This window comes from Coregonus lavaretus (assembly GCF_964263955.1).
Source record: "Coregonus lavaretus genome assembly, chromosome: 15".
NCBI classification, from domain to species: domain Eukaryota; kingdom Metazoa; phylum Chordata; class Actinopteri; order Salmoniformes; family Salmonidae; genus Coregonus; species Coregonus lavaretus.
The window spans coordinates 20,483,937-20,499,751 of NC_140002.1; the positions used below are offsets into that span (position 1 = coordinate 20,483,937).

Sequence of the window (15,815 nt, forward strand, 5' to 3'; positions counted from 1 at the left end):
AGACAATATTCCATTTCAAATGTGGTTAGATAAGGAGGGATATCTGCACTTGCTTTTACTGTGATAACTGCAGTTTGTACATGCAGCATAACTAATGTTTATGTGTTATTGTTTTCAGGTCAGATTTGACTTACAGGCCTTGGCCTTCTGCGCACTTTGCCGGTTGGCCACATCACAGAATCAGGGGTGTTCACCCTCACTGGATTCAACTGTCAACACAACACTCCATTTAAAAGGTGATAACAAAAACAGAAGATTTTTTAAATATATATATATATTTGATATTTACCACATAAGGGCGGCGCCTTAAAGCTCTTTTGATTCTCTCATCATTATGATTCATCTTGCTTTCTGAGGGATACATTTCCATCAATTGATTGGCACAAAACATATCCTGGCACATACACGCATAAAGGGCATGTCCCAAATGGCACCCCAGTGCCCATATATTGCACTTATTTTGACCTGAGCCCAATGGGCACAGGTCAAAAGTAGTACACTACAGGGTGCCATTTGGGACCAAAGAATGTAAGAGCCTACCAGACGTTCTAAACTCCAAGGACGGGTCTATCCAACCGTTTCCAATCGTAGTATTTATTCTCTGCACAGTGTCAGCTAGGGCAGACTATGCACCTGAAACAACCTTACTGAAGAAAGCGATTGTACTGATGATATCAAAGCTGAACACAGTTTATGTAGTGAATTTATGCTTGGTTACGTCACAATAGGTCACAGTTTTATGGGCGCGCATAATACGTCACAGGAAAGGCTTGTATGGGACTGGACTGGTGGTATCTCCCCCTGGTCGTAATTTATAACTGTCAAATAAAATCTATCTAGCTATCTAACTGAAATGGCTGTAGAGGACTCTTTGATCATCACATTTGAGGCACATGTCAGCAGGTGGCAGTGTCTTCAAATGCAGCACTTGATGATCTGAGCAACAGTTGAGCAACTTTGTGGTTGTGACGAATCCAAATGCGGAAGTCCAGTACATTTGTTTTTGCTTAGCAAGCTTGCCCGCCTATTTCTACAATTCATCTTCTTAAACTCTGATTTTAAACTTAACCACACTGCTAACCTTATGCCCAACCTTAAATTAAGACCAAAAAGCCTATTTTTGTTTTCATTAATTTTTACGATATAGCCTATTTGTACTTTGTGGCTGTGTTATCTAGTGGGAACCTCTAGCTAGCTAGCTACCTACAATCTGGCTAAAGTGTTGCGCAATATTGGAGGAAAAGTTGATTGATTATTGTGCTTGATTATCCAAGTACTAGTTTGACAAATATGCATTGGTCATCAAAATGATATCCCGAATAATTTTAAAACATATGGTTCAGAGGTTCAAGAGTTTTACTCCTGAGTTCAGGCTCACGAGTGGGATTGTTGCTGTCATTATAGTATCATTTGTTTTGTTTACTGTCACTACATATTTCGGTTTATCAGAGGATGTCTTCAGTCTTGGAACGACAGTTTTTGGCAATGGGCATGGTAAGTTAGCTAGGAGGGTCTGAGTGAATCAACAGTTATATATGCTCAGTAGCTACTTTGTATGAGAGTGTTGTAACGTTAGCTAGCTTGCTAGAATGGTGGTCCTCTGTAGCTCAGCTGGTAGAGCACGGCTCTTGTAACGCCAAGATAGTGGGTTCGATCCCCGGGACCACCCATACACAAAAATGTATGCACGCATGACTGTAAGTCGCTTTGGATAAAAGCGTCTGCTAAATGGCATATTATTATAATAATAATAATAATAATAATAATAATAATAATAATAATAATATGCCATTTAGCAGACGCTTTTATCCAAAGCGACTTACAGTCATGCGTGCATACATTTTTTTGTGTATGGGTGGTCCCGGGGATCGAACCAACTACCTTGGCGTTTCAAGCGCCGTGCTCTACCAGCTGAGCTACAGAGGACCACATTATTATTATTATTATTAAAACTTATAGCTAATGTAACAGATGGTGCCAGTAGGCTACAGCAGTAGGCTACAGCACAACACACCAGTGTAGCTTATGTCTGTCAACCCTATCATTTATGTTTTAATCCTTTCCTCTTCCTTTGCAGTGCACAAGCTCATCACATACTCCTTCCACCACAAGACAGTGACCCAGCTACTCCTCAGTATTGGGGTTCTGGTGCCCCTCTGTGGAGGCATTGAGAAGAGTGTGGGCACTGTTCGGTTCCTCCTCATGTTTCTGCTGCTCTCTATCAGCACAGGGGTGTTGTACACCATACTGGGTCTGCTACTGTTTGGTGCATCTGCCCAGAACCAGGTGGAGGGGTTCATTCCAGTGTCCCTCTCCCTTATGGGTATGGCCACAGTGCACTCCCGTATGGTTAAGGGCTTTCTTTTCGGGGTCACTGTACCCATGTTAGCCCTGCCCTGGCTGTTTCTGTTCATCATAACACTTTTGGTCCCACACACTGTCTTCCTTTGCAATGCCATCGCCATCATCGCAGGGGGGATCTGTATCCTTACTCCAACCTCATTGTGGTTCAAAATAACTGATACACTCCTCTGCAGTATGTCACAGCTTTATAAGTGTGCTTAGTAGTGTAGTTAAGTGGTAATAGGTTATAGGTGTTGTATATGAATCCTGCTGCTGAACATTATGGCATGTTTGTTTAGAAAAAATATTGCATCACTGCGTCACACATTCTCCTTAACTTGCACTGGTGAAACAGACGGAAAGGGCTGGCTCTCACTTCTGGACATGTCCGATGCCAGGGCATCAGTGCTGGACAAGAAGATGCCTTTCAGGCTGCTGAGGAACATTGGTGTCCTGTATGTCCCTGCATCAACAGAGGAGAGAAGGAAGACGGTCCACCCACCGTGAGTACTAAGAAAGCACCAGACATATCATTTATCAGACAAGACAAGAGGTCATTAAATAACAATTGCTGTGTGCAAGCCAGAGCACATAATGTACTACAGTATAATGAGGTGCAGTTATAATTGATGATCCTCAGCTGTAATTGAATACTGTACAATAGGCACCTAGTGGTCCCCCATGATTAGATAGAGAATTACTGGTATAGATAGGCTCTCTGAATTCTGTCCACGTTCTCATTGATTGCAGAATCATTCCAACCCCAGGCTCCTACCCAGTCCAAGCCTACGCTCCAGTGTCCTTTACCTCCAACCTACAGGCTACCGAGACCACACCAAAGACATTTGAAGGCTGGGCCCACTCCTACTATACACAGGGGAGCCCTGTTCAGCTCTCAGGTTATTACGGACACAACCATGGATATGGCCTCAAGCATAGCTTTGGGCCAAGTCACGGACATAGTCACGAACATGGACACAGCTGCAGCCACAGCCAAGGTTATGGACATAGTCACGAACACAGCTTCGGCCATGGACTCAGTCATGGGCTTGCATCTGCCTCTCAAACCAGCAGTCACTGGGCTCCAGTGGCTCAACATCCACATTCTCAACATTCCCACCTCAGTCCACTGTCTGTGTCTGTCAGTGCCCCCCAGAGTTTCACAGCAAAGATGCCGGAGTCACTGCCAGAATCTGTGATGGTTCACCCAGGAGCACCTGTGTCTTCACTGACAGATTGATGACTTCAATCCGTAACGGCAAAACTCGCTATAGCTCGATTGAAATGTAAAGGCAATGTTCGCGAAGACCGGAAATTACATTTACATTTCAAGCGTGCTATTTTCAGCAATCACAATCCTTGTAAAAACGTCAACTCTTGGTATAACTAATAACATTTAAAAAATACAAATGTCAGTGTGGTTATAAGCCGCTATAGCTCTGAACTACGGCGATACGGATTTAATCGAGCCCATAGTTGTCATTCAATGTGTTTTCTGTCTCATGTTATACATTGAGATGTAATATGCTTGGACAAGTGTTTTGAGGCAGTACTTGAAGGTCCACTTTTTCTTCACTGATGTTTTTGGTTTTAATATACAAGCAGGCTCTGAATGTTCAAGGTCAAATCAATGCAATAAAGGGTTTGCTTGTCAGTTGATTGTAAGACCACTCCTTTTGGCTTGTGTGTTTTGTACTTTGTGTTTTTTTACACATACGGTAGACAAATCTCTTGGTACTCTTGATTTATACAACCTAGATTAAAACAACGTTTTTCAAAACCCTTAGTAAACCAGAACAGTTTTTAGTTCAAACTAAACATTTTTATCACACTAATGTATTATCAGTTTTTCCCCCTTAACTACACTTAACAAAATATAAATGCAACATGTAAAGTGTTGGTCCCATGTTTCATGAGCTGAAATAAAAGATCCCAGAAATTTTCCAAACGTACAAAAAGCTTCTTTCTCTAATTTTGTATACAAATTTGTTTAAATCTCTGTTAGTGAGCATTTGTCCTTTGCCAAGATAATCCATCCACCTGACAGGTGTAGCATATCAAGAAGCTGATTAAACAGCTTGATCATTACACAGGTGCTTCTTGTGCTGGGGACAATAAAAGAGCCACTCTAAAATGTGCAGTTTTGTCACACAACACAATGCTACATATGTCTCAAGTTTTGAGGAAGCGTGCAATTGGCATGCTGACTGCAGAAATGTCCACCAGAGATGTTGCGAGAGAATTTAAAATTCATTTCTGTACCATAAGCAGACTCCAACGTCGTTTTAGAGAATTTGGCAGTACGTCCAACCGGCCTCACAACCGCAGACCACGTGTAACCACGCCACCCCAGGACCAGCAGAGTGCCCAATGGTGGCGGTGGGGTTATGATATGGGCAAGCAATGAACAGCAACTTCGCACAGCTGTTGAAGAGTGGCACAACATTCCACAGGCCACAATCAACAGCCTGATCAACTCAATGCGAAGGATATGTGTCGTGCTGCTTGAGGGAAATGGTGGTCACACCAGATACTGTTTGGTTTTCTGATCCACGCACCTACCTTTCTTTTAAGGTATCTGTGTTCTTAGAATAAAATACAAAATAGCATCCACTCACCACTAAATTAGATCCATTACATTCAGTTTGTTTTGCAATGCATCGTTCAAAAATTTTGGAAATTCAGAAGCAGGGGACAAGTGGGTGAGGTGATCAAGAGTGTGGGCTACAAGGGCAGATTATGATGTAATCTTTGGAAAATTAACTAGTCGTGCACAGTAAAGAGAAGCCATAAATGACAACCAAGACTAAATAAAGCAAATCAATGATCTCCATTTATTATTTCTTTACAAATGCATGCTTTAAAGTTACTGTTTATATACAAATAGCTATTTTGCATATAAAACTGGATCAAGTGGTAAGAGTCATGTAACACAGGTCAATTTTAAAAAGGCACATTTCTTATTTAAATGACAACATGTACCATACCATATTTGATTCTGTATCACTACAATAGTTGAGGGTTTCTCTATTAAAAGAAACACAAAATGACGTGCTAAAATGATAGACTGCTGAACATCACCCGTATATCATCCACTTGATTCTATTTCATACGGTTACAGAACCTCAGAAAATTGAAGTAAATATTTTGTATTTAGGCTTTCAACCATCAGCATAAGAAAATAAAACTAGATAAAGTTCTTACATATACATATCCCAGAATTAGTGATTATCAGAACACACATAAATGACAGTCAATAAATGACAGTTAATAGATGTATTCATGTTGTACTGCAAGTGCACATACAATACAACACATATTGCATTGCCTAAATGCCGTGGTAGTGTCCAGCTAAACATAACTAGTCGGTACTAAGCCTTACAGTGGGAGAGCATGAGAAAAAAACACCTGGGCATTTTTACAGTAAACCACCATTTAATCTACAACCTTTTCGTTTAATGAACCGATGAAGAACAAGGCTCAATGACTAAACAGTTACTGCAATTTAAATGTAGGAATTGTACAGTACATGGTACAATATGAATGTGCTACTAGTATGCATATTTGACTAATCTTGCACTGCTCTCTGTATTTACACAACCTTCGTGCATCTGAATAGGCAGCCATGTTGAACTTGTAAATACATTTAAAGATGCAAATATAGAATGCTTTCAATGCCGTAGACATTTCAGGAGTTAATTTACAATATATTACTTTTTTTATCGCCTTGTGGGGATCTTCACAGCATGATAAACGTCCAGAGGCAATATTTCATATCATAATCACCTCTGTTTGCGCCTAGTTTCACTTACAAAAACGATGTGTAACATTCAATGTATAATATCTCCAATTTTTCTAATCTGATGGGAAACAATGAAGGTCTGCACTCTATTTTATAAAAAAATCTATTGGTTTATTCCAAAATGTTCCATAACCTTAAAAGGAGCGCGTGGACCAAATCTACACTGAACAAAAATATAAACGCAACATGCAACTATTTCAAAGATTTTACTGAGTTACAGTTCATATAAGGAAATCAGTCAATTGAAATGAATAAATTAGGCCCTAATCTATGGATTTCACATGACTGGGAATTCAGATATGGAACACGCTGTCGTACACGTCAATCCAGAGCATCCCAAACATGCTCAATCAGTGACATGTCTGGTGAGTATGCAGGCCATGGAAGAACTGGGACATTTTCAGCTTCCAGAAATTGTGAACAGATCCTTGTGACATGGGGCCGTGCATTATTGTGCTGAAACGTGAGGTGATGGTGGCGGATGAATGGCACGACAATGGGCCTCAGGATCTCGTCACGGTATCTCTGTGCATTCAAATTGCCATCGATTTAAAATGCAATTGTGTTCATTGTCCGTAGCTTATGCCTGTCCATACCATAACCCCACCACCACGGGGCACTCTGTCCACAATGTTGACATCAGCAAACCGCTCGCCCACATGGCGCCATACACGCTGACTTCTACCTGGTACAGTTGAAACCGGGATTCATCCGTGAAGAGCACACTTCTCCAGCATGCCAGTTGCTATCGAAGGTGAGCATTTGCCCACAGAAGTCAGTTACGACGCCAAACTGCAGTCAGGTCAAGACCCTGGTGAGGACGACGAGCATGCAGATTAGCTTCCCTGAGACGGTTACTGACAGTTTGTGCAGAAATTATTCTGTTGTGCAAACCCACAGATTCATCAGCTGTCCGGGTGGTTGGTCTCAGACGATCCCACAGGTGAAGGAGCCGGATGTGGAGGTCCTGGGCTGGCGTGGTTACACGTGCACAAAATTTGAGAGAAATAAGCTTTTTGTGTGGATGGAAAATGTCTGGGATCTTTTATTTCAGCTCATGAAACATGGGACCAACACTTTACATGTTGCGTTTATATTTTGTTCAGTGTACATGAAAGGCCTGGGGGTTAGGGGTCGATTTGGAGTATGAGCCCATTCCCAACCAATCTTGAATGAATTGCACTACCTCACAGCACGAGTCTCTACAAAATGCTGTCAGTAAGATTACACAACAAGACAATAAGTACAACAAACATTCATTCATACGTCTTTCCATTTAGTGATTATGTGCTGACACGTTACCTCCAAAAACAGTTTAAAACTGTTTTCCGTTACCACTCACCCTCCACCCGAAAGAAATAGGTTAACATATGGGGTTGTGAGGGTGTGCTGTAACGTTAACTTAATCTTCCTTAGCTCCACACGTCCTGAGAGTAGCGGCCCTTGGTCATCAGCTTCTTGATGTAAGCCACAGCCTGTGTGTGTGTGAGACCTCCCACCTCCTCAACGATGTCATAGAAGGAATTCTGCACATCCCGCGCCATGTTCCGAGCATTCCTAGGAAAAGACAAGTGGCAGCCATATTTACAGTAGGCACACAATAATGATGGATTTTCTCTTTCAAAAAACCCTCAAAGCTTGTACATGTACTGTGCCTTCAGGAAGTATTCACACCCACATTTTGTTGTGTTACAGCCTGAATTTAAAATGGAATAAATTGAGATTTTCTGTCACTGACCTACACACAACACCCCATAATGTCAAAGTGGAATTATGTTTTTAGAAATGTTTAGAAAGCTATAAAAAATGAAAAGCTGAAATGTCTTGAGTCAATATGTATTCAACCCATTTGTTATGGCAAGCCTAAATAAGTTCAGGAGTAAAAATATGCTTAACAACTCACATAATAAGTTGCAATAATAGTGTTTGACATGATTTTTGAATGAACACGGCCCTCCCCCTTCCTACTGCTCATTCAGTAACAACCTGCCTGCTCACTGCCTGGTAGTCAGCAGCAGGTCACAGTGAAAAATATGTTTTGTTTGAAGAAATGCCATGTTTACCCCCCGCGACATCGTTTTCAAAGTAGCCCAAATGTTAGCAAAACTGCGGACATGGCAACCCTGCACTGAAGCATCTGCTCGTTGCATGGTAACAATAGTCTCTCTGCCTGGTTGGGTTTCTGGTGAGCAAACCAACTATTTTGTGCACTACTGCCACCTACAGTGGGATCCAGTGCAGGACAGCAGAATATAAAACACCCACTGGTACATAACATGTCATGTAATGTCACTACAATAATTGTTCCCTTGCTGTAATTAATGAAGAACAAAAAAACAGTCTGACACAAATAATTGCAATTTCAAAAGCTTTATTGAAAATGCATATTTCAAACATTTTTTGTAGTTTTTTTATTTTAAAGAATAGTGCATGTCTCAAAATATTAGAACGAGACCAATATGTGTATTTTTCTAAACATAGTTCCTGTGTCTGAAATTAAGTTTCTGTGTGTATTGGAGGAGTAAGCAATACTCAAAATATCTGTGTGTGTGTGTGTTGTAGTAGTAGATGGCCATTATTTATTCAAACATCTAAGTTTGGGCAGCAGCCACTGGAGAAACCTGTCAATCAAACAGGACAATAAATAGTAGTTTTCACTTACACATCAGATAGCTGCTCTTTCTCTGCTACCTCATTCTATTTCTATAATTCTCTACCTCATTCTATTTCTATAAATCTCAAAAATGCCCTTGTTATGTTCTACTTCTCCTTCTTCTATTTCCTCACCTCTTCCTCAGACTCTTATTTTCCTCTTTCTTGTCCTCCTTACTTTCTCCAACATTTTCCACCTGCTTCATGTTACTAGCCTGCTCTTGCTTCACTCGCTTTTTTGCCTTGCCCTTTTTCCTTTTGACCTTCCCTTCCTGAATATTTTGGACAAGGAGATAAAGTAATATAAGCTTATGGCTATTTTCTACTCTTGAGCTACGATATCTAGAGTTATGATATACTGTAGGACATATGGCCAATATCCCCTTCCTGTTTCCTCTCACCTGTGGGTACACTCCTGTCATTTTCTGCGCCATTTCCTGGAGCAGCTTCCTGCTGTTCTCACTCAGGTTGGTGATGGGGGCCAGGCGAGGGCTTCCTGTATTGGTGATGGGGGCCAGGCAAGGGCTTTCTGTATTTCCTCTCACCTGTGGGGCCACTCCTGACATTTTCTGGAGCAGCTTCCTACCGTTCTCGCTCAGGTTGGTGATTGGGGCCAGGCGAGGGCTGTGGTGGTATGGTAAGTACTCCACAGCAGGCGGAGCAACAATGACAGGGACAGGGCTGGGAGGAGTCAGAGGCTTTGGGACATCCTCTGGAGAGGGCAGGGCCCGTAGGGCTTCAGCCAGGGTCCAGGGTGCTGAGGTCACAAGAGGAGAAAGGCAAGTCTGGCCAGGCACAGGACCAGAGACTTTCCCTGGGCTCTGTAATACCAGAAACAACAAACAAACTGTCAGGACAGTGCTATGTTATACACAATCTCTAGATATACTGTATAACTAATCTATAAATACATTAGATACATGACTACACTCAATAAGTAAGAGTAACTTACAAAGCGCTGGACTTCATACTTCTTTTTTTCAAGCTTGAGGAGCCTGTTCTTGGCTATGCTGGTCTTCATTTCTGCCATGCTCTCTACCATTTCGGCCATCTCTCCAGTGCATTTCTTGAAAGCCACTTTCAACCTTTCCAAGTCATTCAGCCAACTGTCCAGGTCTACTGCCTCAAGATCTCATTTTGCTGCAGTTTCTCTTCATCACTTGGATCAGTGCCCTCAACTCCTCGCCCCTCCTCCCATTGTCTTCCCTATTCACATCTTCATCCCTCAGTCTTTCATCCTTCCTCCTCCCCATCCACTTCTCAATCCAGGCTCTGAAGCATCCCTCATTCTTCTTCTGCCTCTCTTGGTTGATGTCCAGACCGTCATTGACCGTCTTCAGGCCTTCCTCCAGGTCAAGCTCTATGGAGGCCAGGTTTTCTTTAATTCTCCTCAGGCTCTCCTCATTGGTGTTGGTCCACTGTGTCTTCTTGTCCAGCTGCTGCCTGCAGGGCCGGACAGAAGGGACCACCTCCATCTGGCGTGACACCTTCTTCAGGGCACTCACAGAGGCAGGGAGAGGGATGTTGGGTTTGGCCACAATAATATGTACAGACATCGGGTCAAACAATTGAGATGTGACACACACTAGTGATGCGCGGGTTGACTCATAACCAGAAGTCCTGCGGTTATATCCACAGGGCGGGGGATTTAGGGTCATGAAATATTGTTGAATAAACAGAAAACAATACATTAAAAAATCCATAAATGTATAATTATTGTGCAAGTTATATCTATAGGCTATTTGGCATTAGTGTGTAAGCCTAAACTTTAGGGCATAACTTGACGCGCGCCAGATAGACTACACACCAATCACCAAACGCTTTAATTCAATAAGAGAAAAGCTACGAAATGGAAAGTTGAAAATAAAGAAGGGACGGCCAGAAAAGTAATGTTTGGAAAATATTTGGTGAAGTGTTAAAAGAGGATGATGGCAGTGCCTATGTTATGTTTGATGATTGTGAGGCACTATAGAAATTCGACAGTCACAAGAGGGGGATTCAAATAGGCCTATGGCACGTCAAGGGAACAAACAGCCTACTGTTCAGATGGGTTAGATGGAAACTGAAATCTGGACACTGACTGTAGATCTTTAACCTCTCACAGTCTTAATATTAACTCCTGCAGAATTAAGCATTTCTTGCAGTAAAATGATAGGCTACACCAAATGTAGGCTTTATTTTGACTCGGGAACAGCAGTGGAGAAATATGATTTCTTTCAGCATCTTGAGGGAATGCAAATGCGCAGCTAGGGACTGCTTTATCAGCATCATAAAAGCTGATAATATTTCAACCACATAAAATGTGCATCCAAGCCAAACTGAAATCTTATCAGAAACATGTCTGGTCGTTTTCAACCCGTCAAACTGATGTCATTTGGAAATTTTGCACAGAAAATGTTTCCCTTTTGATCTTAAGTTATTGCATTTTCTTCTTGATCCCTAAAAGTTTTTGGTTTATTTAGTCTTCTATCTAATTATAGACAAGTTGACTAACAAATAGCCTACCAAAATGTTGGAAATTATAAGCAGAAACATATCCAAACTAGGCACAAAAAAATCCTGCACCCCCTGCTAAGAAATCGTTCTGACGGTGTTCTATATTTGCGGGTTAGGGTCAGGTGCGGGCCTCAGATTTTCACTTTATCACATATAGTCGGGCGGTTGCGGATGGGTTATTAGCAATTGCGGGTGGGTTCGGTTGAACAAACAGCTGACCCGCGCACCACTAACACACACACACACACACACACACACACACACACACACACGTAAGAGCCTACCAGTCGAGGGTCCTTCAGTGAAGCCCCTTTTCTCAGTGGTTCCTTTGAAGGCCCTGGACTGTCCTCAGCAGAGGCATCATTGCCATTATCACACTGTGTGTCAGAGAGCTAGTTGGTCATAGTCCATTCTCCACATTCAGTCAAAGAGTTACTCAAATACATGCTGCAGAACATACCAGAAAGTCTGACTCATCGAAGGAGTGGAGAGAAAGATCGTCGTCCTCTACTATATCCCTCACTTTAAGCCTTGTCACCTTTCCATCCTCCTCATCCTTCACTTTCAGCAGTGGTGTCCTCCTTTCATGATCCTCATCATCAGACTGGGTATCAGAGTCAACTAGTCAGAGACTATTCTCCTTACAGTGATGTCACTCAACAAAGACATGGTGTACAACTGTCTTACCTCAGATTCACAGTCAGTGAAGGAGTAGATAGAGATGTCATCAGAGTTGGAGAATGAGATCACCCCATCATCATTTCTATCCATCAGCCGAGTCACCCTTCCAGACTGAGGAGACAGACAAAGGCATGTACTTAGGGCAGCCATAGAATACACTGGCATTGACTGTCAAGAAAATGTTGAATATTTAGGCAATCCAACATAGTTGTACAAGTAGTGAGTAATTTATGGGTAATTGAAAATGCAAGTGTATTGAAATGCAATAAATGCAACTCCCATAACATTAGGGATGGGGCTAAAGACTTTCCATACTGTAGGATTCTTTAGCATTTCTCTGTTCAAATATTTTTTTATTGAACACACACAAGAATGGTGTATAGGTATGAAAGACATGTGTACAGTTCTTATCTAAACATAAGAGAACAGACATGAACAACAAGACCCAGAGTTCTGGACACAAAACAAATATTACAAAACACGACATACAGAACAGGGACAGGTAGAAAGAAAAAGGGTATATGTAACCCCCCCCCTATTCCACCCTATTCCCCTCCCGACTGCTCGAGTGTCAGGGCCAGCACACGCTGCCCAAAGGTAGATTACAATATGACAATTGAGAGTGCGTTAAAAAGTACAAATTCACAGCACCGACTGGTCCAGGTAAGAGAGGAAAGGCTGCCAGATTTGATCAAATGTTGATAATTTATTGTTCAGAATATATCTAATTCTTTCTAAGTGTACAGTTTTTGCCACTTCGCTGAGCCATAATTTGGTAGAGGGCGCTTCCCTCCTTTTCCAAAACAACAAGATTAATTTTTTTGCCGAAATGAGACTGTAAGAGATGAGTTGTTTTTGGGAGTTGGTTAATCCGTTTAGGGAATCGGACACTCCCAGGATTATCAGAAGCGGGTCTGGGTCTATTGAAGTCTCCAGAACTTCAGAGAGGACCCCAAATATTCCACACCAATAACCATACAGACTAGAGCATAGGGCAAAGCAGTGGAGTAGTGTACCCTGCTCAGCCTGACATTTATCACACATAGGGGATGTATCAGGAAATATCCTATGCAGTTTAGTTTTGGAGTAGTGTAATCTGTGTAATACCTTAAATTGTATGAGACGATGTCTGGAGTTAATGGAGCAGGTGTGGATATACTCCAAGCTATCCTCCCAGTCTGCCACCGAAATATCAGTCCCTAGTTCTTCCTCCCATTTTGCCTTAATGGCATCTGTAGAGGGTGCGCTAACAGATTGAAAAGCGTCATATAGACGAGATATCAGTTTGTCTGAGGTGGGGCATATTTTTATGCATCCGTCAAACATGGAAGGTTTAGCATTCTCAAATGTTGGGAGGTGTTTTCTAACATAGTCTCTAATTTGTAGGTATCTGAAAAAGTTACTTCTGGGAAGGTTATAAGTTTCCCTCAGCGCTTCAAAGGAAGCAAAGGTCCCTCCTATATATAAATCCCCTATGGTACTTATCCCCAACTCTCCCCATCGCTCAAAGGTGTTATCAAGGTTAGAGGGGGCAAAGGAGGGATTCCTGGCAACAGGGAGCATGAATGATATTGGTCTAAGCTCAAAGTGGACTTTAATTTGCTTCCAGATTCGGACTGTGCTATGTATAATAGGATTGTTATGGTAAAGTGACATCTCCAGATTAACAGGTGACAAAATCACGGCACCAATAGAGAAGGGATGACACTCCTCCCGCTCCATGTTAAGCCAGCTGGATGGCGGGGTTGCGTCATCCAGCAAAAACGTAACAGCGCGGAGGTTAGCGGCCCAATAGTAAAATATAAAATTTGGGAGAGACAATCCTCCTTCCATCTTGGATTTACATAGGTGTTTTATACCTATCCTGTGTGTTTTATAATCCCAGATGAAAGGATTGATAATAGAGTCCAGTTGTTTATGAAATGATTTAGGTATGAATACTGGGATGTTCTGGTATAGGTAGAGCAGTTGTGGGAGGAAGACCATTTTAATGGCATTAATTCTACCGAGCAGAGAAATTGGGAGAGTTCTCCAAAACTGTTTGTTTGCCTTGAGATTTTGCATCAGAGAAGGGAAATTCTCTTTAAATAGTAAGGAGTATTGTTTGGTAACTACAATTCCAAGGTAGATACATTTTTCTGAAGATAACTTAACTGGAAGATGTTCTAGCCAGGAGGTGTTTTGCAACCGTATGGGCATTAATTCCCTCTTGTTCCAATTTATTCTATATCCCGAGAAGGTACCAAACAAATTAATCACCTCAAGAATAGCTGGAATACTAGCGTGGGGTTCTGTTACATAGAGGAGAATATCATCTGCGTATAGGGAAATCTTATTTAGAGTATCTTTAGTATTATAGCCGTGTATTGCTGAATGAGATCTGATCGCTTGAGCGAGAGGTTCAATAATTAGGGCGAAGAGCATAGGCGACAGCGCACAACCCTGCCTTGTCCCTCTGTGGAGGTTAAATCGGGGCGACATTGATTGGTTAGTGAGTATTCTCGCACAGGGGTTCCTATATAAAAGCTGGATCCAATTTATGAACCCATCTCCAATATTAAATTTCTGTAGGACCTTGAATAGATAGGGCCACTCAACTTGGTCAAAGGCCTTTTCGGCGTCAAGAGATATAACGGCAAGGTCCACGTTAGGTAACCTCTGAGAATACATAATGTTGAAGAGGCGCCTGAGATTGAAGAATGAGTTTCTATTAGGGATAAAGCCGGTCTGGTCCGAATGGACCAATTTGCCAATTAAAGTGCTAAGCCTGTTAGCCAGAGTTTTTGCTAAAATCTTTTGGTCTGTATTAAGGAGGGATATTGGTCTGTATGACCCTACCTCTTCCGGATCTTTACCCTTCTTATGTATAACTGTAATAAACGCCTCATCCAAAGTAGATGGGAGAGCTCCATCCTCATTGGCCCGAACCAACATTTTGTGCAGGTAGGGAGATAGCATGTTGCTGAATGTTTTATAGAATTCACCAGGGTATCCATCTGGGCCCGGGGTCTTGCCACTCTTTAGAGATTTAATTGTTTCTCTAATTTCTTCAAGAGATATTTCCTTATTCAGGAAGTTAGAGTCTTCCTGGTTCAGGGCAGGAAGATTACAGTCCTCCAAAAAGTTATGCATAATTAAGGGGTTAGGATCCGCTTTAGATGTATATAGAGTCTCATAAAACTGACGGAATCTGTCATTGATGTCTTTGGGGGAGGAGAGTAATTCCCCAGATGCAGATTTAACTTTGTGAATCATTCGGTCACTCACGTTTTTTCGAAGTTGTCTGGCGAGTAATTTGTGTGGTTTGTCACCAAACTCAAAATATTTTTGCTTGGTATAGAGAAAAGATTTAGGAATTTTAGCCGAGAGGATCTGATTGTATTTAAATTTTAAAGACATAATTTGTTTATGTTTCTCCATAGATGGATGTCTAGCATTCTCCCTATCCAGTAAGTGAATTTGTCCCTCCAGTTCTACCAATTTTTTTCTGTTTTGCCTACTCCTGGCAGTCTGAAAGGAGATGATACAGCCTCTCAAATAAGCCTTCAGCGTTTCCCACAATAATGCTGGGGAAGTCTCTTGTGTTGTCGTTGGTATCAAAGAAAAATGTAATTTGGTCTTTAAGATGTTCACAGAATGTTGGTTCTGTGAGGAGCTGAGGATTCAACCTCCAGACCCTCTGTCACCCAATCTCAGGGAGAAGGTGAGTGGACTGTGGTCAGAGATTATAATATCATGATATCTCACATTACAGGTATAGGGGAGTAGTTTAGCATCAACCAAAAAGTAGTCAATTCGAGTATATACATTGTGAACATGAGAGTAAAAGGAGTATTCCCTA

At 41.7% G+C, this 15,815-nt stretch overlaps 2 protein-coding genes across 2 annotated transcripts; one reads left to right on the forward strand and one right to left on the reverse strand.

Moving 5' to 3' along the window:
• Nucleotides 1-1,223: 1,223 nt before the first annotated feature.
• Nucleotides 1,224-3,997, forward strand: LOC311142151 (rhomboid domain-containing protein 2-like). Its single transcript, XM_084177743.1, has 4 exons — nucleotides 1,224-1,494; nucleotides 2,078-2,482; nucleotides 2,699-2,846; nucleotides 3,094-3,997. Exons 1-4 carry the CDS (start codon nucleotides 1,308-1,310, stop codon nucleotides 3,581-3,583), a joined length of 1,230 nt encoding a protein of 409 aa, XP_084033869.1. The 5' UTR covers nucleotides 1,224-1,307; the 3' UTR covers nucleotides 3,584-3,997.
• Nucleotides 3,998-8,501: 4,504 nt separating this feature from the next.
• On the reverse strand, nucleotides 8,502-10,941 carry LOC311142255 (uncharacterized protein). The gene is made up of 3 exons (XM_084177874.1): nucleotides 9,750-10,941; nucleotides 9,199-9,618; nucleotides 8,502-8,766 (listed from the first exon to the last, which is right to left on the reverse strand). Exons 1-3 carry the CDS (start codon nucleotides 9,846-9,848, stop codon nucleotides 8,737-8,739), a joined length of 549 nt encoding a protein of 182 aa, XP_084034000.1. The 5' UTR covers nucleotides 9,849-10,941; the 3' UTR covers nucleotides 8,502-8,736.
• Between the last annotated feature and the right edge of the window lie 4,874 nt (nucleotides 10,942-15,815).